Source organism: Gopherus evgoodei, chromosome 2 (genome assembly GCF_007399415.2).
Source record: "Gopherus evgoodei ecotype Sinaloan lineage chromosome 2, rGopEvg1_v1.p, whole genome shotgun sequence".
Classification (NCBI taxonomy): domain Eukaryota; kingdom Metazoa; phylum Chordata; order Testudines; family Testudinidae; genus Gopherus; species Gopherus evgoodei.
This window is the reverse complement of record NC_044323.1, coordinates 150053904-150079843: the sequence shown is the minus strand read 5'-3', so window position 1 is coordinate 150079843 and position 25940 is coordinate 150053904. Positions and strand designations below refer to the sequence as shown.

At 49.6% G+C, this 25940-nt stretch overlaps 1 protein-coding gene and 1 long non-coding RNA gene across 2 annotated transcripts in view; one reads left to right on the top strand and one right to left on the bottom strand.

The window, feature by feature from the left end:
- Nucleotides 1-25940, bottom strand: part of TET3 (tet methylcytosine dioxygenase 3) — a 167946-nt gene extending 142006 nt beyond the window's left edge. Inside the window, exon 1 of the mRNA XM_030551911.1 lies at nucleotides 25606-25940. Coding sequence (XP_030407771.1) covers nucleotides 25606-25920 — 315 coding nt within the window. The 5' untranslated portion in view covers nucleotides 25921-25940. The remainder of the gene's footprint in view (nucleotides 1-25605) is intronic.
- On the top strand, nucleotides 5823-8891 carry LOC115646270. The gene is made up of 3 exons (XR_003998980.1): nucleotides 5823-6222; nucleotides 6888-7092; nucleotides 8677-8891. It is a non-coding gene; the product is annotated as an uncharacterized LOC115646270 (long non-coding RNA).

Below are 25940 nucleotides of genomic sequence, written 5' to 3'. Positions count from 1 at the left end.
TCGACGGCCCTTGTGGGGCCGGGATCGACGGTGCTGACGTCGTCAGTGCCTCAGCAGGTGTCGGTGCCAGGCGATCCGACTTAGACGAGCTCTCTGGCTGCGGTGCAGTTGGCACAGAAGCAGCGGGAGCAGTAAGCTCTACCACAGCGCATGCCGGGGAGCTGTCAGGCACTGGATTCAATGGCCCTGGGGGACTGGAATCGACGGTGCCAATGTCATCGGTGCCTCTGCAGGTGTCGGTGCCGGGCAATCCGACTTAGACGAGCTCTCTGGCTGCGATGCAGGTGGCACAGAAGCAGCAGGAGCAGGGGGCTCAGCCACGGCGCGTGCCGGGGAGCCGTTAGGCACCAGCAGGAATCGTAGGCTCTCTCGACCTCGGAGGAAGGGAGTGGTGCTGAGTCGACTTTGGTGCTGGCGACGGCCAGTGCCGAAAGGCCTTGGCAGTACCGGCGGGGTCCGGTGCTGAGGAGGCTCTTCTGCCAGCCGCTTGATCATCGCTCGGCACCAAAGGTGGAGGGGTAAGTGAAAGTCCCGCTCCTTTTTGTTCTCGGCTTAAAAGCCTTGCAAATGGGGCACTTAGCTGTCAAGTGTGATTCCCTGAGGCACTTCAAACAGGAGTCGTGTGGATCTCCCTTCGGCATCGGCTTCTGGCAGGTCGAGCCCATTTTAAAACCCGGTGAGCCGTGCATGGGCTCCGGCACCAGGTTCATGGAAGGGGCTACTTCCTGAACCCCGCTAACTATTACTAAACTAACTATGTTAGCAAAGAAAAAACGTATAACTATACAAATATATATATAAAAGGATTATAACTGCATAACTATATATGAGAACTACGAGTAGCTAGGGAAGTGGAGGTCAGCTAAGCCGCGCTCCACTGTTCCAACGACCAACACGGGCGGTAAGAAGGAACTGAGGAGCGGGTGGGCCGGCAGGGGTATATATCGAGCACCATGATGGCGCCACTCTATGGGGCGACCTGCTGGCCCACTGAGTTGCTAGGGTAAAAGTTTTCCGACGAATGTGCACGCGCGGCGCACACACCTAACTGGAATGGGTATGAGCAATCACTCGAAGAAGAACACTGGGGCTCTGGTCCATAACTGCGACTCCTAAGTACTATGGTAATTTAAATAATATCACATATCTGCTAGCGGCCACTTTGCTTTGCATGACACAGTGCACCTGAGACCCTACAACATAAGAGGACCCTGAAGACATGGAGCAAAATAAGGATTGCAAGTGCCTCTATATTTGACGGCATGAGGATCTAAGGGGTTCAGAACAGTCTATTATAGGGTTAGGAGAATGCTGTGAAATTCAGATCTGGAATCTGTCATACCCCTGCTTTGCCAAAATTTCGGGGGTGTTGGTACCAAAGGTTTGTCTCTAACCACTGATGATTTGGTCTCACCCCAAGAAGGTTATCCCTTGCCTTTATTACAGGGGAAGGCCAGGCATGTTTCAAGACTCTCCAAACTGCATTTCCCCCTCTGCCTGCACTGAGTGCCTGAATGTAAGCTAAGAGCAAAGATCTCTGCCCCTCCCAGGTCAGAACTGATCAGACTAAAGGATAAGCAGTTCTTGCTTGGATGGAAAATCTACCCCTCCATTGAGCCACGTGCACTGAAAACCCGTTCATTTTAAAAGGACCAGGATCCATGCAAACATTGCCTAGTACACCTCTGGAACTCAATGCCACATGAGCTTACGGAGGGCAAGAGCTTAACAGGGTCCTTAAAAGGACTGGGCATTTATATGGATGACAAGAGCATCCTCAGTTGCAACAGCATGGATTAAACAGAACCAACTAATCTGGAAGGGCTATAAACCCCCATGTCTCAGGGCATAAACCAAGTTCTAACTACTAGGGGTCAGGAAGAACCTTCCCTACAGGCAGGCTATCCCTTCAGTGCCTGGTGCAGGATCTCTTGCACCTTTCTCTGAAACAGCTGGTGCTGGCCCCTGTCAGAGACAAGACACCAGTAACAGGTGAACACAGGTCTGAGCCACTGTGGCAATCTTAGGTTCCTCCTTGGCCAGCTGCACGGCCCTCTGTGTTCCCAAGGGATTTGAGTGCTGACCAGGGAGTTTACCATTAACTAGCCTCTCTGGAGGCTCTCATTAGAATGAGAAAGGCTCTAGGGCAATAACAGTGAAAATGGATGGAAGTGAATGGGTCAGTGGGCACTGTATCTTGGGGGCAGAGCTTCACCCTCCCCCCCCATCAATAATGACATCACAAACAGAAAGCTATTTCCTTTCTCTAGCAACGGTTCACAATATGCCCGCAGCTGAAAAGCCCTCTCTCCCTTTGGAATGAGAGGCAAAGAAAGAGCATGCATTGACTAATGTCCCCTCTTCAGCTCCTAAAGCTCCATTACAGCTGGCACAAGCTTTACCCTCTCTGAAAGAACACAGGGCTTCTGCAAAGCAGGCAAATGTTTCAGCCTATTGTACCTGGGCAGGGCTGCAGGTACCACTCGCGCTCAGCACCAGCAAGCCTGCCCTATGTGGCATGCAAGACTGGTTGCTCCTTGGAGGTCCAGGGTCATGGACACATGAAGGGACAGAGGGACATATATGGCGCTTGAGTGGCTGCACTCATGTAGATAGCGTGGACCATGGGCAGAACTTCCCCCAAAGTTCTGGGTATGCCAGATCGAAGGGACCGCCTTGGCTCATCATAAGCAAGAGGGCTAGCTACAAATGTTTAACTTTTAAACCCCTTTGCCCCATATGCTCAAGTGGCAACTCAGCATTCTCTCTCACAGCATCCAGCTTCTCACATGGCCATATCCCTCCTCTGGCTGGGCTCAATTATGTCCAACAGGATCAGCGCTTGGATGGGGAAACTTTCCCGGGAGTAGCCAGGTGCAGCAGGTGGCAGGGTGGGATTCAGCAGGAGGCATTCTTCCCTCTGTATCACAGCCTGATGCTGGCTGCAGGAGGGGCTGTGCTCGCGGAGAGCCCTGTGACGGCCACAGGCTAACATGGGGATGCCCCGGCAGGCTCATTACAGACCCCATGGCACCTTTCTCAAGCCCTCCACTCTGATCACGCTTTTCACAGAGCCACAGACAGAGGAAGTGACTTGCCCTAGATTGGCTGCAGAACCGGGGCTAGAACCCAGGTCTTCCAACTGACAGCTGGGCACCCTAACTACACACAGCCTTCCTCTACCAGCAAGGTTTCCCACAGCATAGCGTCCAGCTGGGGCCAGTACACTCAGCTCCCTGAAACTCCCCAGTAGTTGCCCTTGCATTCAGTGTTCTTGTCCCCTGTAGCACTGTCGGGGCAGAGAATTGCTGCATCTCCCCCCTGAGAAGGTAAAGGAAGCAAGACAGAGGTGCTATCTCATTATTGGTTCTTCAAACAGTGGGCCAGTCACTGAACACATTCCCCTGCAGCAGACAGCATCTCATGGATGGACCAAGGACAGCAGCAGGCCTGTGTTTTGGAAGCAGAGGGAATTCCTCCATAGCACTGCAGTCAGCTCAGCCTCGATCCCAGAATCCAAAGGTGTGTCACACGCAGTTCACCAAAAAGCAGTGTGTGACCGTGGGTAGAGCAGGAGGAAGGGAGCCAGGATTCCTGGTCATATTCCAAGCTCTGCCACTGACTTGGTGGGTGACCCTTGCTCAAATCACTCCCCCTCACCCCCGGTCTGTGCCTATACTGACTCATGGTTGCAAGGCCTGTGGGGTGAACACCCATAAAGTGCTTGGGATATCTGTGAGCGAAAGCTGTCTATGGTTTATATTATTTGGGTGTTGTAACATTGCACAACCAGCGTTGTGCAACTTGCCGTGGGGGTTGCATCAATTCACAATGACATGGCATAACAATGCAGCACCAAGCCCAGGCAGAGAGGCTCCTGACAGCACAACCCAGCCCCACAGGACAAACACTTGGTGGGGGCAGCACTCTCCCACCCCGCCATATTAGTATCCGGGGCATGAGACCATGCTCTCCATCTTTGCCTCCATCTCAGCCAAGGCAAATGGTTCTCTGTAGGCAGAGGTCTGAACAGAGCCGCTTATATCAAGCTTAATCTATATACGGAGGTCAGAGATACTGATTAACTGTCCTGCCACAGCTGAAGAAATGGCCTATCTAGGGTGGGGGCCCATCTTTGAAGGCAGCCAGCAGGGGACACTGCACAGGAAGGCATCATCCCAACATCTGACTGTGTGTGATTCCCGTCACCACAGCTGCAGCAGGGCAGTTGGGTGGGTCGGAAGCCAATCTCCAGGGCCACAATTCGTTTCTGCAGTGCTCCTTGTTTTACACGCAGAGCTATAAACCACCGCTGATTAAACCGTCCATCCACCCCATCTGCGAGCAACGCAAGAGTCAGACAGCCAGCTTCAGACCCCAAACAGCTAGGTGGTGTCAATCCAGAGTAAGAATGCGTGGGCCAGATTCAGAGCTCAAGCAGGTTAAACATAAATCCTAAGTAGCACTGTCTAAATCAGCGGTGTTTACATCAATAACCAGGCTCAGAATCAGCTTCCCATCCCTTGCCAGCAGTGTTGCTACATTCCAGCTGCCAGCCACCCGGGGTAGCTTCAGTCAGCACTAGTAGCACATTGTCCAGCCACTGGGTTCCCATCCCTCATCCCAGCTTTGTGTACAAGCTACCTCTGTGCTATCAGCCCCCCACAATCCTCCTTGGGACCAGTCTTGAGCCAACTGTGAAACTCACATCCACCCGGAGGATCCTAGGAAAACTCTCATAGGAAGAGAGAATGAAACAACTGGGATGGTTTGCAGGAAATGAATAAGAGGAGACATGATCATCATCAAGGAAAATACCAAGGGACACAGTCTCTTTGCAGTTCAAGCAGCACCCAGATCACCATCAGCCAGAGGGGACATGAGAAAAGTACACAAAAGAACAAGGCAATTTATTCAACAAAACTTAAAAGGTGCCCAGTTCATACTGGAAAAACGAAAAAATTAGTTTTCACTCTGTGAAATTAGCCTGTGGAACTCACTGCCACAGGACATCACGAAGGCCAAGGATTTAGCAAAATTCAAAGAGGGACTGGATGTTTGTCTGGATAACGAGAATATCCACAGTTAGAATGGTTAGTGCTAACAGAGTCAAACCACATGCTTCAGGGTTAAACCAAATCTCTGCTGGGGATTGGGAGGAGCCTCAGGGAAGGCAAGTTTACCCATCTGCCTCCTGGGAGAGGAGAGGGTCTCTTGCACCTTTCCTATGAAGCATCTGGTGCTGGGCCAACATCAGAGACAGGACATTGGACTAGCTGGACCAAGGTCTGATCCAAAAATGGCAATCCCCGTGTCCCTATGCAAACAAGAGAGGCAAAGGTCACATATTCACCCTATATATGCCGCCCCGCTCCTCCAAGCAAAGATCTTCACTAGCCACTTGGCTCTGGGAATCTGCCCAATGAACCGCATTAGCACAAAAGGCTCAAACCACAGAAAGGCATTCAGATGCTTTTGTTCATTCCACTGACCTGGGCTGCTGCTAATATCCAGAGAGATTTAATTAAGCAAATATAGTTTAAAAAAAACAAGAAAAGGAAGAAGATACCACTGCATTTTATTCTGGAGCGACACATTCTATTCCACCACACACACTTGCTGCAAAAGTACAGTAATTTTAGCTGATAACATCACAGCCTAGATTTGAAGTATCTTCCACTATAGGCATGGTAACAGCACTTGCATTTGTGGGCGAGCAGCATTCTAAATTAGCCAGGACGTCAGCAAGTAAAGGATGGAGGGAGGGATTCAGCAGGCAGAAGAGTGAGGGGATGGGTCCCCTCTGCAGGGGTGTACGCAGGCAAAGGACAGCTGCAGGAGATGTTAGCGGTGAGGCAGAGAGGTCGATCCTTGCCTGGAGCTGCTAGGCCTATCTTGTGCAGGCCTGCGGGGATGCCAAGGGAGCTGCAAGCAGATCAACCCCCAGTAAGTTGCGAGTTGTGGGGAGCGACTCGGTGGGGGTAGGACCAGATTTCTCCACTAAGGAAGAGTCCCTATGCAGCACTCCAGGGGCGAGGCGTCATCTAAGCAATGGGACGGGGGTACCCAGAGTCTGCCCAGCTGAGGACTGCAGCAGCATCTGGCTCAGGTGCCCATTCTGTCAAAACAGAGCAGAGAGCAAGCTGCCTCTTCCTCAACACGGCAGTTCAAGAAAACCAAGATGACAGGCTCATTTGGGTCCTGCTTGAGTTCAGCAGACAGGTAAGAATCTAGCTAACTATGATCCTGATATGGCCCCCTCCATTACCACAGTAGCTCAGCACCTCACAGTCTTTCATGTATTTATCCCTAGGAGAGAAGGCAGAGCTATATCCCATTTTGCAAATGGGCAACAGAGGAACTAAGTGACTTGGACCAAGGTCATATAAAGAGTCTGTGGCAGAGCAGGAAATTAACCCTGCATCTTTATGAGGCTAGCGCCCAATGGCTAAACTAATGCTCTCACCACTGACCTGCCCTCCTTCGCCCCATACACCAATGTCCCCCTGCAGCGATCCCTCTAAACTCACTCCCTAGAGTTCCAAGCAGACCGCCAAGAGCCAGGTCGGAGGAAAGCGAGAGCAAAGTGCTGATTCCTCAGCAGCTGTGCAGGCAGAGGCCAGCGGAGATCCCTCCGATGCATCAGCCTCAGCCAATGAGATTTCATAGCTAGCTTCACACTGGCAACTCAAACCGCTCTTGCAAGCTGGTAAGCAGCAGATTCAGGGCTGCCTTGGCAGGGCATTTGAGTACCCCTTCTGCTCCGCACCTGCAAACAGACCCAGGCCTAAAGAAATAGCATCCAGCTGGCTCCGGAAGGGCTGACAAAATTAGTAATTTTTTTTTATCCTTAATGCTTTAAATGAGATTCTCTCTAATCCCAACAGCCTTTGGCACAGAGACAGATTCACGCTGGAGTTTGCATCTCCCGACAGTGGGACAGAATCCTTGCGTCGACCCAGTTCCCATCTCTCGGAGAGGTGGATTTGTCTACAGAGATGGAAAATGCCTGCCGTCGGCTGCAGTGTTGCGAGCGCAGTTGTAGCCTTACTCCTATACCCCTGTAGCACTTACACCCAGTTGGCTGTGGGGGTAAGTGGCAGCATGTGCGTGCAGGAGATTGGGGAAGTTTAGGCCCACAAAGCGCAGAGCTACTCTGAAAAGCGATTCAGTGGCAGTGGCAAGGTGGGTTCCTGCAGTCTACAAAATGTAGGTCAGTTTGCAAGTAAAAATGATCTGGAGGGCGTGTCGCCCGTTCCTCCAAGCTGCCAGCTCTGCAAACTTACAGTGGCTCTTGGACTCCAGCGGAGGGGGATGGGAGTGAACTTTTCAAAAATACTTTAGCAATTGAAGTACCTAAGTCAAAGACTATCAGGGTTAGAAGAGACTTCAGGAGGTCATGTAATCCAACCCCCTGCTCAAAGCAGGACCAATCCCCAAACAGATTTTTTTGCCCCAGATCCCTAAATGGCCCCCTCAAGGGCTGAACTCACAACCCTGGGTTTAGCAGGCCAATGCTCAAACCACTGAGCTATCCCTCTCCCCAATGATGTGGGTGCTTTTGAAGATGTCTCCCAGATGTCTTTCCTGCTCGCATATTGTCACTAGTGATATGGGTTCAGTGGGCCTGAGGCACAGCTCTTCCGCTGCACTGCCATAAGTGGAATGACTGTGCTCTGCAAACTGCTGCTGATGCACCAGGAGGAGAACCCAGGCCCCAGAGCTAGGTTGGCTCACTGGGCTAGCAGGCAGAAAAGACAGTAACAATGAAAAGCCACCTGTTCCTGGCATTTGAGAGAGCAGATCTCACGCCAACACACCAAGGGAGGGGGGAGATCAGATGAGGGATCAGATGCTGTTTGTGCACCACTTGGCCAAACAGATTTGCACTTTAAACAAATTGGCCGAGATTGGGGAAGGGAGGGAGTGATTAGGGTGACCAAACAGCAAGTGTGAAAAATTGGGACCGGGGGTGGGGGTAATAGGAGTCTATATAAAAAAAAAAAGCACCAAATATCAGGACATCTGGTCACCCTAGGAGTGACTAGCAATTTTAAGCAGCCAGCATCAGATACCTTTAAAGGGATCCCAATGTGTAGAACCTACTGGGTTCTTCAGAAAGATTCAGATCCCTTTAAAGGCACCTCAAGTTGAGTGCAAAACAAAACAAGAAACACCAAGGCACTCAATAACTAGTTGTCTGGCAATTATTTCTACCTTGACAACATTCCTTTAAAGGGTTGTGTGTGCTAGTTATAGATATCAAATAATGAACTTTCAACCCCTCCACTCTGAAGTCTCTGATACTCTCAAAGCCCTTTCTTCCTGAAAGGGTAAATCTTTTCCCACACAAGTTAGCCCAAGGAAGAGATTAGGTGCTCAGAGCAGCAGAGAGAGAAATACAGTAGAGGGGTTCAAGCCTGCAATCGCCTCTCGTTAATAGGAAAGAATATATTTCTCTCACGGACAGTCTAGCCAAAGGAGCAATCTGGCATTCTAAGGCAAGGCTTTACGAAGGAGGAGACACAAAACTGGTAAAACGCTTGTGTGGCAATGAAAAAAGGAGAACAAATAAGATTCAGGGATGAAATTAAATCCTGCAAAAGGGAGATTTCATCAGAGGCGGAGCGGGGGGGGGGGGGGGGAGAATTAACCTCTTGATTGCTTTATTTGCAGGTCTAAAAATGAGTGCTCAGCACACGGTGGGTTTCCAAGGCTGTGGTTTTTCAAGCTGTAATTTTAAACCTGGTCAGTTTCTCCCTTCACCATCAGTATAATTTGCCTGTAAAAAATTCCCCAACGTTGAATGGAAGTTTTTACCACGTTTCCAGTGTCAGTAATGAGCTGTTAACAAGACATCGATTACTTATGCAAATTAATGGAAGTGGGCAGAGGGGGGGGTTTCAGAGGAGGCTAGTTTTTGCCCCATCTATGTGGCCATGTTAAATCACTGAGCCTGTAATGCCAGTTCTGAACGGCTTGGACACATGCCCTTTCTGGCAGCAGGGAACTGTCTAGGGCTGAAAATGCTTACTCTTGCGAGGAATGCAGCTGAGTTCAACAAGATTACATGCCAGAAATGGGCGGCTGAGGTCCCAGACTTGGTACATGTCGGTAACGCCAGGCCAAAGGGAGTGCAAAGGGCTACTACCTCTGATCAAGAGTGAAAGGCTGCCTAATTGTCTGGTGTAAACCCTGGGAGAAGAGCAACACAAAACCAGACCCTGGACATTTGCAGAATATGAGAATGGCCTTTCTGGGTCAGACCAAAGGTCCATCTAGCTCAGTATCCAGAACAGGGAATCATCAAGTGACCCATGCCCTGTCACTCATTCCCAGCTTCTGGCAAACAGTGGCGAGGGACACCATCTTGCTTGAAAGAACATAAGAATGGTCATCCTGGGTCAGACCAAAGGTCCATCTAACCCAATATCCTGTCTTCCGACAGTGGCCAATGCCAGGTGCCCCAGAGGGAATGAACAGAACAGGCAATCACCAAGTGATCCAGGCCTTTTGGAGCCCAACTGGCAAATGCCACACACTTCCTGGGTGAGCCTGGGCAACTGCCTCTGAGCCGCAGGTCTGTCTCAATGGAAATAAGAATTCCTTTCTCCCACCCTTGGTCTGTCTTTTCTTTTTAGACTGTGCAGCACCTAACAGAGCAGGGCGCCAAAATTGATCAGGCACACTAGACATTACCATAGTTCACGTAACAAGTTAGCGGTTATAGGCTCAGAATCACTGACAGCGTTCAAGGGTCCGAGTCTGTGACAAGTACAAGACCAGTCCAGACCCAAAGCAAAGCAAATCTTTGAGGCGATTGCTCTTGGCTGCACACCGCAGCAGGACTCAAAGGGTTACGGAAGCTTTTGCAGCCTCATCTGCATGTCTATACAGATCAGCAAGGGAGGGCTGTCAAGGAGATAATTAGCCCAACCGGATTCAAGCCGCCTTGAGTGACCGAGAGGGACGGACAGATGCCAGACGAAAAAACTGGGATGAGTGCTTCCAACTTTCAGAAGTCTGGTAACGGGTTGACGACTGGGGAGAACTTATGACTAGAAAGGAGTTGCAAATCTCCATCCACAGCATGGAATAATTGACCCTTCAAGAAAATGAAGAACCCCAGCACTACTGAAATCTTAAATATCAGCTCCAAAGCCCTTCTCCCATCACTCAGCCAGAAGCTCAGTTGTTCTTGGCAGGACGATCCCCTCCCCAACCCTTTACCTCTTTCAGGGGACCTATAGAACTCTTGCAGTCGTGAGCAGTTTCTGCCTTGCAGTCATTAGAGATCCTTATAATTAATAATCAGCTGTATATCGTAGGAGCTCTAGTCATGAACCAGGATCCCACTGCGCTAGGTGCAGCACGCACAAAGAACATAAACACAGTCCCCGCCCCAAGGAGATCAGGGATGACTCACATTTCAGAATCCTCAGTCAATCACCCCATCCCACTGGGAATGAGAGGGTTAAAAGGAAAAGTTCTTCTGCTGCTGGTGGTCACTGTGGAGCAGGGTTATGGATCACCCCCACATGAAACCTTCCAACCTGTAGCTTCCTTGGGTGGCTCTTTCTCTCCCCCCCTAGCCATGCCCAGAGAAAGATGGCGGGAAGGATACAGAAGCATTTGCACGGTATTGTTGTAACTGACCAAAGGTTCCGCACGGCTCTTTAACTCATGCCCGTGACTCAGGAAAGGAAGCAAAATGCTGTTCTTGATGAGAACACAAGGACCTAACCAGGCAGCTAGATTCCTGCACACCCACTGGAATCCACACCGCCACTTCCAATTCTGAGCAGCTCAGAACTCATCGGGTCAAGAAAGCCAAACAGCTCAAACTTCACGGCTCCAGCTGTAGCATGCAGCCATTCCCCCCTCTGGCGGCTAGAGCTCACAGGCTAAGCAAAGACAGGCCTGGCTGGTTCAAGAACTGGGCCAGATGCCCCAAGTTGCAGCAGATGCCACTTTTCAGAGGTGACACAAGCCCCAAGCCACGATCACTTGTGTGCTTTAAAGGTCTGGTGGCACATGTCACAAGGGCGGAGGGAGGTTATACCCAGAGGCAGCATGGTCTAATGGATGGAGCACAGGACGGGGAGCAGGGAACCCTGGCTTGCAGTCCTAGCTCTTGGGCCACTCATTTCACCATCTGTAAAATGGAGACTTGTTATCCCTCATTGCAAGGATTAGGTTTGTAAAGGGCTTTGAGAATACATAGTGCTAGAAATCCTAGCTACCACTCTCATCATTAACTGATGTCCTTGGTAGAGTCCACACTCCTGCCTGTCTAGAGCCTGCTTGCAGTTTCAAATGAATACAGCATTCTTCTTCTCTCCCTCTCCTGGTGCCTTGCTGTGTGCTGTTCTAAGCAGCAGCTGCGTCCCAGCCTGGAAACAGCTGCATTTTAGCAGGGCGTGAGGCGATTCCGGAAAAGCCCTTTGGGATCTTTAAGGATGGTGGGGATCGAGAAAGATAAAACATTGTGAACTTAAGTGACAGCGGGACTCACACACCCTATTTAAGGGAAAAACACCCTTGGACCAGATCCACAAAGGTATTTAGGCACCTAACTCCCACTGATGCCAGTAGGATTTAGGAACCTAAATGCCGAGACTGTGGGCCCATCTACCGGCTGAATAACTCTCTTGCAGCACAGGGGCAGGAGCTACCTTTGATGGCAAGAAACTTACCCTTGCCACCCTTTGTGACTCAGAGCTATCCACATCAGTGGGTGTCTCCCACAAGCGGCACTCTGCCTCCGAGCTCCATCACAGCTGCTGATGAAAGGACTGACTCAAAGATTTACTGGTGACTTCAAAGGCCTCCCAAGAGACTCCTTCCTCAGCCTCCATGCTCAGCAGCCAGGTGCTGCTCACCCACCTCTCCCGTACAGTTAAGCAGGGGGCAGGGGTGGACAGAACGTGTTCTACGGCTAATTCCCCTCTGCTGGGGAGTTCAGGCACGGGCTGCCAGCAGAAGGAGAGGTTGTGGTTCTCAGTGGAGTGGCCAGAAGAGTTTGGGGAGCAGCCAGGTGGCCTCATGCATCAGTTTCCGCACCGTGGGAAATGGGAGATGTTGAATTGCAACTTCCCTATTCCCCCCATTCCTGCAACTGCCAGAAGCAGAACTGGAGGGGAAACAATACAGCAGAAGTCTGGCTATCCCCTTTGCACTGGGCTCAGTCCTGATCTTCAAAGCACTTCCCACCCTGGGCCCAGGCCATGAACAGACTGGTTAGCACTGCAGGACCGTGGCTGACAACTCCACTCCTCTGGTACAATGGAATTCTCGACAATAAGAATCAAGCATGTTCGTGCAGGAGACGGAACCTTCTCCGGGGTGGTCTGAGGCTGTGGAGTGAACTCCTCCAGTAACTGATGCCTGGTCTATACTGGAGCAACCATGCTACCCCCAACATAGGCACCGACTCCGTGGGTGTTCTGGGGCTCGAGCAATGATGGGAAAAAATTAGTGGGTGCTCTGCACCCACTGGCAGCCAAGCTCCGCACCCTGCCTCACCTCCTCCTCTGAGAGAACTGCATCCCCACTTCTCTGCCTACCTCCCAGCGCTTATGGTCGCCAAACAGCTGTATCAAGCTCTGGGAGGGAGGGGGGAGGAGCAGGAATGTGGCGCTCAGGGGAGGAGGCAGGGCCGGGGCAGGGATTTGGGGAAGGGGTTGGAATGAGGGGGAGGCAAGGGTGGAGTTGGAGCGGGGCTAGAATCTTAGGGGGGTCAAGCACCCACCGGCGCCAGTAGAAGTAGGGGCCTATAACCCCCAGTGTAAACAGGTCGACGGAAGTATTCTTCCAATCGCAGAGGTGGTTTAATGACAGTGATGGCTAACCCCTTCCGTCCATACAGGAGGCGTGTATACTACAACGCTACAACAGCACGCTAGCAGAGACACAGCCTAAGGACCATTCCAAACCTCAGCACATTCCGCTCACAGTGCCAAGTGCGTTTTTTTGACCTTGCCCTCGCTAACAGAAACACAGAGCAACAGGTATATTTATTTAACAAATACAAAATAAGAAAACACTACCAAAATTTGGCACTCCACTTCCTGCACTCCTCCCTCTGGAGGAAGGATAAGAACAAACAACATGTGACAGCTGTTTACCGTGTTGCTAAAGGTACTGTTGGAAGGCATCCTTCTTAAATAATTATTGTTCTACCCTCCCCTTACTGCCTGACTCCCCCGCCCCCATAACATCCTGCAAGTGGGAACATTTAAATGGATAAAAAAAATTAAAAATGGATCATCTCCTGCAACTGTGAATAGAACAACTGCTAAAAATAAACGTCGATCTTATCCATCAAAGTTAGAGAAAAATAAAAAATCAAATTCTGCCGAGCCTGCCTATATAGAATACAATCAAATCAGTAAAAAGAACGAGGAGTATTGTGGCACCTTAGCAACTAACTCTAAGGTGCCACAAGGACTCCTCGTTCTTTTTGCTGATACAGACTAACACGGCTACCACTCTGAAACCAATCATATCAGTGTAGGTGGAACAGAGATCGAGCCGGTGCAGACCATCTACGGCAGGTGTCGGCAACCTTTCAGAAGTGCTGTGTCGAGTCTTCATTTTATTCACTCTAATTTAAGGTTGCGCGTGCCAGTAATACATTTTAACGTTTTCAGAAGGTCTCTTTCTATAAGTCTATAATAGATAACTAAACTATTGTTGTATATAAAGTAAATAAGGTTTTTTAAATGTTTAAAAAGCTTCATTTAAAACTAAATTAAAATTTAGAGTCCCCTGGACCAGTGGCCAGGACTCAGGCAGTGTGAGTGCCACTGAAAATCAGCTCGCGTGCCGCCTTTGGCACCCGTGCCATAGGTTGCCTACCCCTGATCTAGGGAGTTCCACTCTCCCACTTGCCAAAACAGAGCCTCACTCACTCCCAGGTTCATTCTGAAGCCTGGACACACACAGCTCGCACCCCCCAGCAGAGGGAAACCCCTAAATGCAGTTGGGTTGCATTCACTCCGGGTTTGAGGAAGGGCCCATTCCTTGCCCTCCTCAACCTAAGTCGACCAGGAGGTTCAAGGCAGGAAGAAGCCACAGAGCTGCAGCAGGCCCGGCAGGGCACACGGTTAGTGGATCCAGCTAGCAGCCCCATTCCACTCCAAGCTGAGGAGGGACCCACAGGCTGAACCAGCCTCACAGAACCCATTTGTCAACAGCAACCCACAAACCCAGCTATTAAAAGAGAAAGGGTTTAAAAAAAAAAAAAAAGCTGCTCATGGATGGACTAAAACGGCTAAATTTGTGGAACGAGCTGTGGCTCACGCAGGACTGCTCCGGAATCAGAGATTCTCCCGGGGCTGTGTTTGTCCCTGAAAGTTGGAAGAGCAACTCCACCCTTCCCACCCTGCATTTACCTACTACACGAGGCTACGTGTGGTTATGAGGAGTCACATTTAGCACCTCCCATCTGAGGATCTCAAGGAGCTTCATGAAGCACCATTTCCCCCTGCTCCCCCTCCCCAGCCGCAGAGCAAGGAGAGAAATGGAGGCAGAGGGGACGGCACTTGCCCGAGAGCAAACAGACAGTCAGTGGCAGAGCTTGGAATAGAAGAACCCAGGTCTCCCGACTCTTAGTCCATCCCCTCTCCACCGCATAATTGCTGATCAGTTCTATGTTGCCAAAGAACGTTCCCAATGTCTGAGTGTCCCCCGCTCCAAGGGGAGCCAATGAGGGCTGAGGGTGCCTAGCACCACTGGACACCAGGTCCAAGCACCCTTCAGCAGACTCAAACTCAGTCCGGTGGCCAGCGTCATCCGTCATCCAATTGACTAATCACAAATACACACACACCTCATCAACGCAAGACTCCTTGGGGCAGCAAAGCAGAGATATCAGGCATGGACCTAAACATCTCCAGACCCATCTCCACAGCTAACCCATTCCTAGATGGTTTAATTGAGGATGATTAGATTAAACCTAAACCTGGATGATTAAATCCAGAGCACTGAAGCAAACCCAGCAGCAGGCTCAGAGCTCTGCAAGTGGAGCCCGGAGGAGGGGCCTGTGAGAGGCTCTTTCAGTTGCAAAATTCATTCTGCTGTAAGCACCACTAATGATTTGTGAAATCTCACACTTGTTTCCTGGGCCAGGTGATTACACAGTGCCTGGAATATACATAGCAGGAGCTGGCCTGCTGGGTTCCTAAGCGAGAGGTAGGAGAAAAGGAGTCACATGTGTTACTCACCTACAGAAATCCGTTCTCTTGCTTTAGCCTGGAGCTCATAAGCCAACACCCGACATCAGGGGAATCCATCTGGGGCCTGACAGACACACAGGTGTTTTCTGCAGTCCAAGAGAATCAACCATGCCCAAGGAAGAAGCTAATTCTGCTCCTCAGAAGAGCCAAGTCACCCCCAACAACACCAGAAACAAGTCTGGCCTTGGAGCTAAAGGTCAGGTTCCGCTCTCAGGCCTGGTCTACACTTTGCCTGGTGGAGTTCCTACAGCAACAGCCCTGTTGCTGTAGGAAGCATTCTACACTAAGGCCTTGCAGCCACATAGTTCTGGTGCTGTAACATCCGTAGTGTAGACAAAGCCTCAGTCACTCTGGCTTTAATCCAGAGTCACTCCACTTATGTCAACGGAGCAACTCTGGAGTTACAGCACAGTAAATGGGAGATCAGAATCTCCCAGTCAAATCAGTAACAGGTAGATGAAGATGGGTCAAGTTTTGTGGACTAATCCCCAGAGCCTAGCTCAAAAATAGACCAGCTCCACATTGCTTCAATGCTCTTTTCCTCCAAGCCCCCATTCTTCCATGAGGTCAATAAAGCCTAGTCCAAGGGTAACAAAACAAAGAACACAGAACTAACAAGACCCTGTGCTAAACATCACCCGCTTTTTGTCTGTCCTCGTTAGCTGTATTATGGTAGCACCTAGAAGCTGCCGAAACTTAGAGCAGGGCCCCACTGTTCTGGGCACCATACATATGGAGAGAGAGTCCCTGCCCCGTAGAGCTTACAAACGAAACAGCCAAGACACACACCAGATGGGTGGGAAGGGAAACAAGCAGTGACTCGCCTTCAATCCCCCAGCAGGTCAGTGACAGAACTGGGACTAGAACCCAGGGCTGCCGACTCTCAGTCCTGCAGCCTAGCCACTGTCTCACCTTCCATCCTTCAGCTAGACATTGCCTGCTACTCAGGGTGGGGAGCCGGTTTCCTAGTACGCTGGTGCGAGGCACTTTGCAGACACGTATTTGACCATCTCTACCCAAAGAGTTCTTTACAAAAATGGGTAAACATCAACACTACCCGCCCCTCGTGCCTTTTGCAGCAGGGGTAACTGAGGCATGGGGAATTGCTATGACTTGTTGTGTCAACAGCAGAGCTGGGAATGGACCCCAAGGAGTCTAGACTCCCATAAGCTCAAAGCCACGTCTGCCAAGCCATGAGATGGTGCACACCTCCTGGATCAGAGTCCATCTCCAGCCAGGATCTAGGCCCTGAAACAGGGATAGAGGTCACACCGGCAGATCTTATTGCATTAGGAAATGTACAAGGTCAGGGGAAGCCCCAGTACTGGACGTTCTCTGGAGCACAAACTCAGGAGGGGAACCCAGCCAAGCAGCACCACAGCCAGAGAACTTTAAATCTCTCCAGCTGCATTCTGTTTCATGAGCGCCTCTGCCCTTCCCCCACCTACTCCAGGGGCTGAAGTAAGGGGTGGGGAGTGTGGGGGACTGACTGGAAGAGAATTCCTCTTCCAGTAGCCCAGCAATCGCCTCCAGGCTAAGTGATAAATACCCTCCAAAGGCAATAAGCAAAGCTCTGCTCCACCCCTCGTTCTGAGAAGTTTGTGCACTGAAGAATCAGGGAAGCTGCCTGTCAGCCTGTAGTGGGGATAAGCCGCCAGCTATGAGCTACAGCCGGGTAGCTCCTGGACATCCCTCCACTGCCCTTGTATGTTTACACTGCATTTTGGAGGAAGACTCTCAGCCTGGGTCAACAGACTCAGGCTTGCAGGGTTCACGCTAGACCCTAAAGATCGCTGTGTAAGTAGCCCCCGAGCTTGTGAGGATAGATTAAAAAGACTGGGACTGTTCAGCTTGGACAGGAGATGACAGTGAGAGAGAATACAGCAGAGGTCTACAAAATCATTAGTCGTATGGGGAAAGCAAGTGTAATTTACCCCTTTACGTAACATAAGAATAAGAGGTCGCCTGATGGAAGTAATAGGCAGCAGGTTTAAAACAAACAGAGGAAGTACTACTTCTCACAGCGCACAGTGAACCGGTGGAACTCATTGCTGAGCGAGTGTCATGAAGGTCAAAAGTATAACTGGGTTCAAAAAAGAACTAGACGAGTTCATGGAGGACAGGTCCATTTACGGCTTTTAGCCAAGATGGTCAGGGATGCAAACACATGCTCTGGGTGTCTCTAAACCTCTGACTGCCAGATGTTTGGCTGGATGCCAGGAGATGGATCACTCAATGACTGCCCTGTTCAATTCATTCTCTCTGAAGCATCTGGCATCGGCCACTGTCGGCAGATAGGATACCTGGCTAGATGGACCATTGATCTGACCCAGCATGGCTGTTCTTAGGTTCAGAGCCTGGTGGTAATTCAAGCCACAACTTCAAAGGGCTCTCGCATGAGCCCTGCTACCTGAGCTGGTAGGCTTGCTCCCATGGTCCCCAAAGCCCAGTGTAGACATTGCCTTCTGAAGCACCTCGGGGTGTGATTCCAGATGTTCCCATGGGAACCACAACTGCAGTCCTGCCCTCCTAGGAAGAGTGGGCTGTTTAGACTGGAAGAACGTGGAGAATTTACCTGAGACTGCTTGGAAGCCTTTTCAAGACTTAAATAAAGAAAATACTGTAGATGCTATTCCTTAAGAAGGCTCATAGCTCCTCCTCATCTTGCACTTGTGTAAAGGTTGGGATCACGTCTATATTACCACCACCGAGGGATTTTATTTGTGTTTGAATGTTCCTCTCACTCTAGGGTTGCACAGCCCAATGCATCTAGCACTAGATCGGGAATCGGGAGACTTGGGTTTTATCCCCAGCGCTCTCACCCACCTCAGGTAAAGCACATCCCCTCTCAGGATCAAACCACGTTGAGCGCTGGTTATTGGACTGGCTGCTCCTTCCAAATCCCTAGTGTAACAGGTGAAGAGCACAGCCCATCCCCACCAACGTTCAGCCTCGGCTCCAAACCTGAGCAATGAAATAACGTTGTGACGGCCTCAAAGAAATAAGCATCTTGTTATGAGTTGATCAGCCACGGCAGCCAGCTCTTCCACGAATGTTGACTCTCTTCACCCAGCCGAGCAACTTGATAGAAACTGGAAAATTAGTCATTAACTGACAGGAAGTCACTCGCCAGTCAACAGGGGCAGCATGCTCTGGGTTATATAGCTAGAGAATACTAGCTCAGCAGCGTCTGCCTGAGAGACGCAGAGCTCCCACACAATCACGCACTAGGAGAGGTTTCTGAGATGCTGGCAGGCACAGAAAGGGTGGAACAAGAGGCTGATGCCCCCACCTTCCACATAACTAAACCACACTGGTAAAGGCGCCAGTGGATCAGCTTTTCCCATGGCCACATCACATCGCTGCTGTGGGACAGCTTGCGAATTCCCTGCTCTCTCCACTCTGGCTTACGGCCCCCGTGGCAAGCAAAGTGCGCTTAAGCCAGAGGAAGGGGAAAACCTCAAAATTTGGGGTACAAGTAGAGCTATTCCACACTAGCTCTGGGCAAGGGACATTTGGGCTCCAGCGAGGTTCTTAACTCAGGCGTTCTGTCTACGGGGGAACTGCCAGCCATAGCTGTAGTGGAATAACTACTCTGCCATCACTATTCAAGTGTGGGACATTCTATTCTGGAATTCCAGGATAGCTGGTCCATTTCCAAAGCAGAGTAACTAATCCAGACTAAACAGTCAATTTATTTTGGAAGAGAACATTCACATGGGGGAGTTATTCCAGAACGCTATGGCAGAATCACGATGCTGTCAATTTCCCAAGGCCCAGAGTACCTTTCATTACTGAAACTTACATGACATGTCTAAACCCTGCATTCCCCCAGCAGAGATTGCAGACCATCACTGCAGACAGGGTTTGGGTCAGACAGCTGTTTAGAGCCGTGGAGTGGGTTAAAGGGTGCGGCCTTTATTTTAAATGACATGCCCAGCTGCAGGTAAATTTGGTGTTTGCCAGGGTTTTATTTATTTATTTGAAACCCGCCACAGCCAGATTCTAATCTTCCATGGATTAACTGGCCAAGATTTGCAGGAGTGGCTATAGAGGCGTCAATAGGACATGTTAAAGAGGCCTGGGATGCAGAGGGCAGGAGCCCAGCAGTTCATGGGAAATAGACTCCTTTAGGGAGTCTGAAGTTTGGCACCTTAAAAATTCGTTAGTCCCTTTTGAAAATGTAGCCCACCTATTTCAAAGCCAGAAAGGGCCACAATCTAATCTGACCGCCTGCCCAATGGGCCCTGGAATGAGCAGTCAAAGAGTTTATAATGCCAGAGGCGGCTATTTTTCCACACACATGCCCCCATTCTAAATCATCTGAGTTTCTCTCTCATTGATCATTCAAGATCAATCCATCCCTAGGAATATCCACACTGCATAAAGACCCAGAAATTAAGACCAGTGCAGAACAGCGGAATTCTGACCTCTGCCAATACAGCAGCTCCTCTTTCCCCACAGCCCATCTAGCAGCAGACTCCCATCTTCCTCCAGCATAACCCCACCTGAGCCCTCACCCAGCAGGAGTGCAGGGACATGAACCGCAAACGCAATTGCTCTTAGTCAGTTTCACGCTGCTGCCAGCATGGTGCGGAAAACCCGGCTGTGCAGGAGTAACAAGTGCCACTGTGCCATTGGAAAGCACTTGTCTTTCACTGGAGACACTTGAGAGAGAGAGAGGGGAAACGTGAAATGAGCGTGGAGCAGGTGAATAATTCGAAAGGGGAAAGAAGAGACTGAGAGACAGTATCCGGGTGCTTATACAGAATGGATATTCTTTGAACAATCAAGAAGTCTAAAGCCTCACCCCGGAGATGTTTTATTCCTCCTCCCCAGTTATCTAAGGTAGGGCAAGATTCCCGCATCTGGCGGCCAACAACAAAATAAGAACCTCAACATTTAGGCAGGAGTCATAACTGCTCACGTTTTGTTATTAAAACCACATGACACACAGCAACAAAGGAGTAGAAGGGACGTCCCGGGTCACCAAGTCCAGTCCCCGGCTATCACAGGCAATGCCATCATTAGGTCCCATTCATAAAACGTAGCAAGTTCCATCTTCAAGCTAGTTAGGTAGTTTGCCCCAACTCCTGTTATTGGAAGCTGGGCCAGAACCTCACTCCTCTTGATGGTTAGAAACCTTCTAACTTCCAACCTATGTTTGTTCATGAGCCACCACTGTCCTCTAGTTTGGAGAGCTCTTTCTTTTCCCTGGTGTTTTCCCTCCTGATGTATTTATAGAGGGCAACCATATCCTTGTCATTGCTCTGCTAAGCTAAACAAGCCAAACTCTTTCAGTCTCCTCTCACAGCTCTTCATTCAACTGACCATTCCAGCACCCTTCTCTCCATGTCTCGCAGTCTGAATTAGTCTTTTTTCCAACACAGGTGAGCAGAATTGCACACAGTATTCCAGAGGAGATCTTACCAGTGCCTTGTCCAATAGCACTAATATGTCCCTATTTGATCCGGTCAGAAAGCGACTTTCCACACCGATATCCCAAGGGGCCTTATCATCGCACAGACACAGACAGTTGGGCCAGGAGGAGCAGCCATTTAAAAGCCAAGCAAGTCTGTTTCCAGGCTAAAGACAGAGATATCCCTTGAAATCCAGACATGAGATGGTTCAGTCCCTGACAGATCGGATTCTGCTCTCCAGAACCAGAAGACAATGAGCTGTGTTGAGACCTGTGCTGAGAAAAAGGAGCCCAAGTCTTCCACTCTCAGTCATGCTGAGTAGTACCTACCTCGGGCAAGTTGCCCCAGTGATCTCTCAATGCAACAGCTTGTATGAGTGAAGGTTGCAGAATTCAGGCCTATAGTAAAAGCATCATAGGAAGTGACATACCTGGATCAGAGCAGTGGTCAATCTAGTCCCAACGCAGACAATGGCCAGCACTGAACGATTCAGAACAAGGCGCACGAAACCCTGCAAGAGGCAGGTCTGGGATAACCTGTCCCCAGGGAAAGTTGTCTCCTGACCCTCAATAGCAAGAGGTTAGCAGATGCCCTGAAGCATGAGGATTCTGATAGGCAGGACATCCAGAAGAGCAACATTGTTTAGCAATCAAACTGGTTAACAGGACAGCAGCGATATGTCAGCTTCCTCACGGAAACCTAAAGAGTTGTAGACCCACCACATGCCATTCCCAGAAAGATTAATTTAAAGATGATGGGAAAGCTAACATGTAACCAAAAATAACCAACAGTCTGTTACATTTTCAAATTTCCTCCACTTTTAGGAGATATGCCAAGATCACTTATTTGATGGCATCTTTTCATATTATTTTCCAGTAATTTCAAGTGAAAGCCCAGAAATCTGATCCAAACAAACAAAAAAACCTCACAAGCTATGTCTTTATCTTCATGCCATATAACACTAAGTTATCATATCATCTTGGATCAACAGTTCTGGGTCTCAACAAACACTATCCCAACATTTCTTAAGCGACTAGTGATTTTGCGGGTGTCCAACTTGAGACAACACCTTAAAGCGGTCTGATTTTCAGAGGGTGAGTGCATGGCACATTCTGAAAAATCAGGCCATCAAGTGCCCCTCAGTCTGGACACTGCCCCCCCAAATCATTAGTCACTCTTGAAGATTTAGACTGAGCTCTCCCCATCTTGTGCTTCTTAAAAATAAGCACAGGTCAGGGCTGGCTCCAGGTTTTCTTCCACCTCAAGCGGGGGGGAGGGGGGGGGGAAGCCGCGGCAGCGTGATTGCGCCACTCCTCTCTTTGGCGGCAATTCGGCAGCAGATCCTTTGCTCCGAGACGGACTGAGGGACCCGCTGCTGAATTGCCACCGAAGAGACCGGGATGTGCTGCCCCAATAGCTGCTGGAGTGCCGCCCCTTAGTATTGGCCGCCTCAAGCATCTGCTTCTTTAGCTGGTGCCTGGAGCAAACCCTTGCACAGGTTGTCATATTTTCAAATGCAACACATTTCTTTTTTTAAAAAATAAACCTACTTATTTTAAATTTTAAATAAATCCTTTTTTAAAAAATCATTGATTTTTATCCAGCATGAGTATGAGGCACTTTGATACTGGTGTAACGGTATCCACACGAGGGGTTGAACCAGAATAAATATATTGGTTTAAAAACAAACAGAAAAACCACACCCTGACATGGTTTTACCAGCGATGAAACTGAGCATAGATCAAGTCTTTGTACAAACAGCTAAAACGCAGCCAGCATAGGGTAAAGTAGCCTGTTGCATGGCAGACAGCAGTGTGCAAAGAGAAGTATTTCAACTTGGTATGCTCAAAGGGAAAAGGAATTTGCTGCTACTTCCCAATCTCTCTGTCTCTTTAAGAATTGCATGTGCAGCATTTTTAACCAGAATGTAGCAACCACCCCAGCCGGTAAAACCAGAAATTAGTAATCTTTGTCCTATATAATGCGGCAAGTCTTGTTTTATAGCTCTCACTCAGAGATGCTTTATTGATAGGATCTTGCTCTACAGAACGAAGCAGGTTTCCTTGGCTTTCCTAGGTGGAGTTGTACAGAGGATCAGAGCTGCAAGAAGAGGGACATACAATATCGCTCTTTCCCCACCCCCAGGAAGGTGTCCTTATCTGGGATTGTTTCAATCTATTTAGCTTAACAAAGAGAAGGTTAAAGGGTGACTTGATTACACTCTAAAGTATCTACAGGGGAACAAACATTTCATAATGGGCTTTTCAATCTAGTAGAGGAAGGTCTAACATGATCCAATGGCTGGAAGTTGAAGCTAGACAAATTCAGACTGGAAATAAGGCAAAAAAATTTTGACAATAAGGGTAATTAACCATAGGAACAACTTGCTAAGGGTCATGGTGGATTCTCCATTATGGGCAATTTTTAAATCAAGATTGGATGTTTTTCTAAACAATCGGATCTAGGAATTATTTGGGGAAGTTCTCTGGCTTGTGTCATCCAGGAGATCAGACTAGATGGTGGGCCCATCTGACCTCGGAATCTATGAGCTCTTCTTCCAGTTGGGGTACTTTGGATTTCAAACAATCCCAAGCTGCAGTAAGAAGAATGCTAAGGTTGCCAGATGGTGACTGGGAGAGCTGTGTTGCCTCTCCACTTTTGTTCCAGTTGCTAAACTGCATTCGAAGAAGTGGCTGCGGTGATGAATGCTACCACCCTACTGACACTTTCCCATGTAAGCAACTGCTGCAGATAGGGATGTTTTGTGATCACAAGTGGGAAGGGTGGTGGGCCCTGGGGACCAGCAAACAGGAGGGGAGGGATCCTCGAGCCATGTTCAACATGAAGAGATGGTCCACATTGAGACAAAGTTTGAGAACCTCATGCACAGAGAGACATGGCTGGTGCTTGACACCTTATTAAAAGAATAGGCAGGCAGACCAGGGTAACTTTTCCCCAGGAAGGAGAGGAGATGCTAATTTGACCGGGAATTCTTGTGAGTTGCAAGCATCAAGTTGCACACTCTTCTAGCCTCTCTGTCCCACTCGCTCCTCCGCCCCTTTGTGAGACTCACCTGTTGCATCTCCACTTTCTTTGTGGCCTGAACCACGTCAGCCTATGGGTCTGGGCACCCCTTAGCACAACAGGCGTACCGATTCGGACCACGATTTAAATAAATAATAAAAGTTGGGTACACAGGGGCACATTTCTCTTAAGAAAAACTTGCTCTGCAGATTCAAACAACTCCCTCTAGCTGTGTACATCACTACAATACAGTGCTCTGAAGAAGACTCTTCTCCTAGCCAGCTTCAGCCGCGATGCACAACAATGGACTCATGCCACTTCCAAAGGCCCCGCTCCCCACGCAGCTCTCCGAGCTGGACAAATATTTTCTTTGCTGTTGCAAGCCAGTTTGGCTTAAGAGCAGAGCGAGATAACATGCACACTGAGAGACAAGAGTGCCACCACCAAACGTCAGTCCAAACGCATCCAATTTATCTTCCCCTCCAACCCCTTCCTAGAAGAGCAAACTCACTTTGTGAGCATCGGCACAGACTGATCATTTCTGCGTCGTTTCTTACTCCCCCAGGGCTTGGACACAGGATCTTTGTTTAAAGGGGCATTTGCTTCGCTCTGCACATGACACCCCAACCAATTCCACAGCAATCAAAGAGAAGTTGGCAGGCACAGCTGTGGTTTCCCAGGTAGAGACAGGAAGCGGGATCAGTTTTTAAAGAAATAAAGATCCCATTTTTCATGCAACTACCCTGAGAACTCCACCCCATCCCCCTAATATCCCAATGGTCCATCTCATTCAGTATCCTGTCCCCAGTGCCATAGGCTCCTGGTCTTAATCCAATTTGTAAGTACTAGGAATTACGTTTCCTGCAACTTCCCTGATGCTTCTGGTGCCAGCCACTGTCAGACAGGTTACTGAACTAGACAGACCTTGGGACTGATCCAGTCTCACAAGTCCTGAGAGTCCTAGATGCTCCATAATGGCACCAAATAATGCAATGCTCTGCCATTGAAGGGAGAAGAGAATTTCTTCCTGACCCTTCTCAGGAATTGGCTAGAGCCCTGAAGCATAAGGATTAATAGAACCTCTCTCATTCGTATCCAAACTAGCCTCCCTGCAAGTGGCACTGTTTGCACAAGGAAGAAATTCACCGAGGGACAGAGGAGTCAATATAAGGCCCTCCACGCCACTGATGCCCTGCACAAGGGTTGCACAGGAGGGTGAGATGGAAGCAGGGCCAGTGCTTTCACAGCCTCAGTATGCCACGGAACTGCCCTCTAGAATGTCTTCACATAGGCGAAGGCCGAAGGGACTTCTTGGGATTGGGGGGAGGGGGAAGATGAGGCCAAAGTAGGAGCCAATAGGATCTGCATTTATAGGAGCTCAAAGCATCCCCAAAGTGACGTGGAAGGAGCCTTAAATCCAAGATTGGGGAGCTCAATTTTGCCCCACAGCCAGCCAACCCACCTGCACTTCTCCCCCCACAGACCACGATTACTCACACTTTTCACACACAAGGACTAAATTCCACTTTCACTGACATCTCTGTGACCCCACTACAGTCAATAAGCCAAATTCCCCCCTCTGTAGTCATTGTCACCAGGGCTGCATGAGCACCAAGGACAACACCAGGTGCAAGAGCAGTGGGGAAAACACACTCAGGAGGTGAGAGGGCAGAACTCACCCATAACTGTTGGGCCCTATTTTAATAGGTTTCCTGAGTTGCATCTTTGCTTTTTGCCTACATTCTATCCTGCACCAGAGAGTTACACCAGTTATCCCACACACTTAGGCAAACCAGGAAGATGCAGGAAGTGGAGTATTTCTAAGCTTTCAGAGCTCCCCATGGAGTGGGAGTGGAAAGCACAGACTTCACACACTGTTACCAGCCACGCAAGCTCATTCAACAGCCCAATCGGGCACTCACCTCTCTGAGAAGCACCGATTTTTTCTTCTTCAGCACCTCGCACTTCCTCATTTTGCAGATCTGGTGGCTGGTCCTTCGGTTCACGCAGTGGGTGCACGCACCGCAATTGCCCTTCCTCAAGCAGGGGACGCAGAGCCCGCAGCGCTTCCGTTTCTTTGGCACCTGGCCAGAGGCATCCATGCCAAGACAGACGTCTCTCTTCTCCAGGATCAGAAAGCCGCCTTCGCAAGCACTCAACATCTCGCCGCCTTCAGGGAAGCCGTAGGCACCTGCCGATTCATTCCTAAGCTGCAGCAATGACTGGAATTTCTTCATGGCTCCTTGTTGGGCCGGGG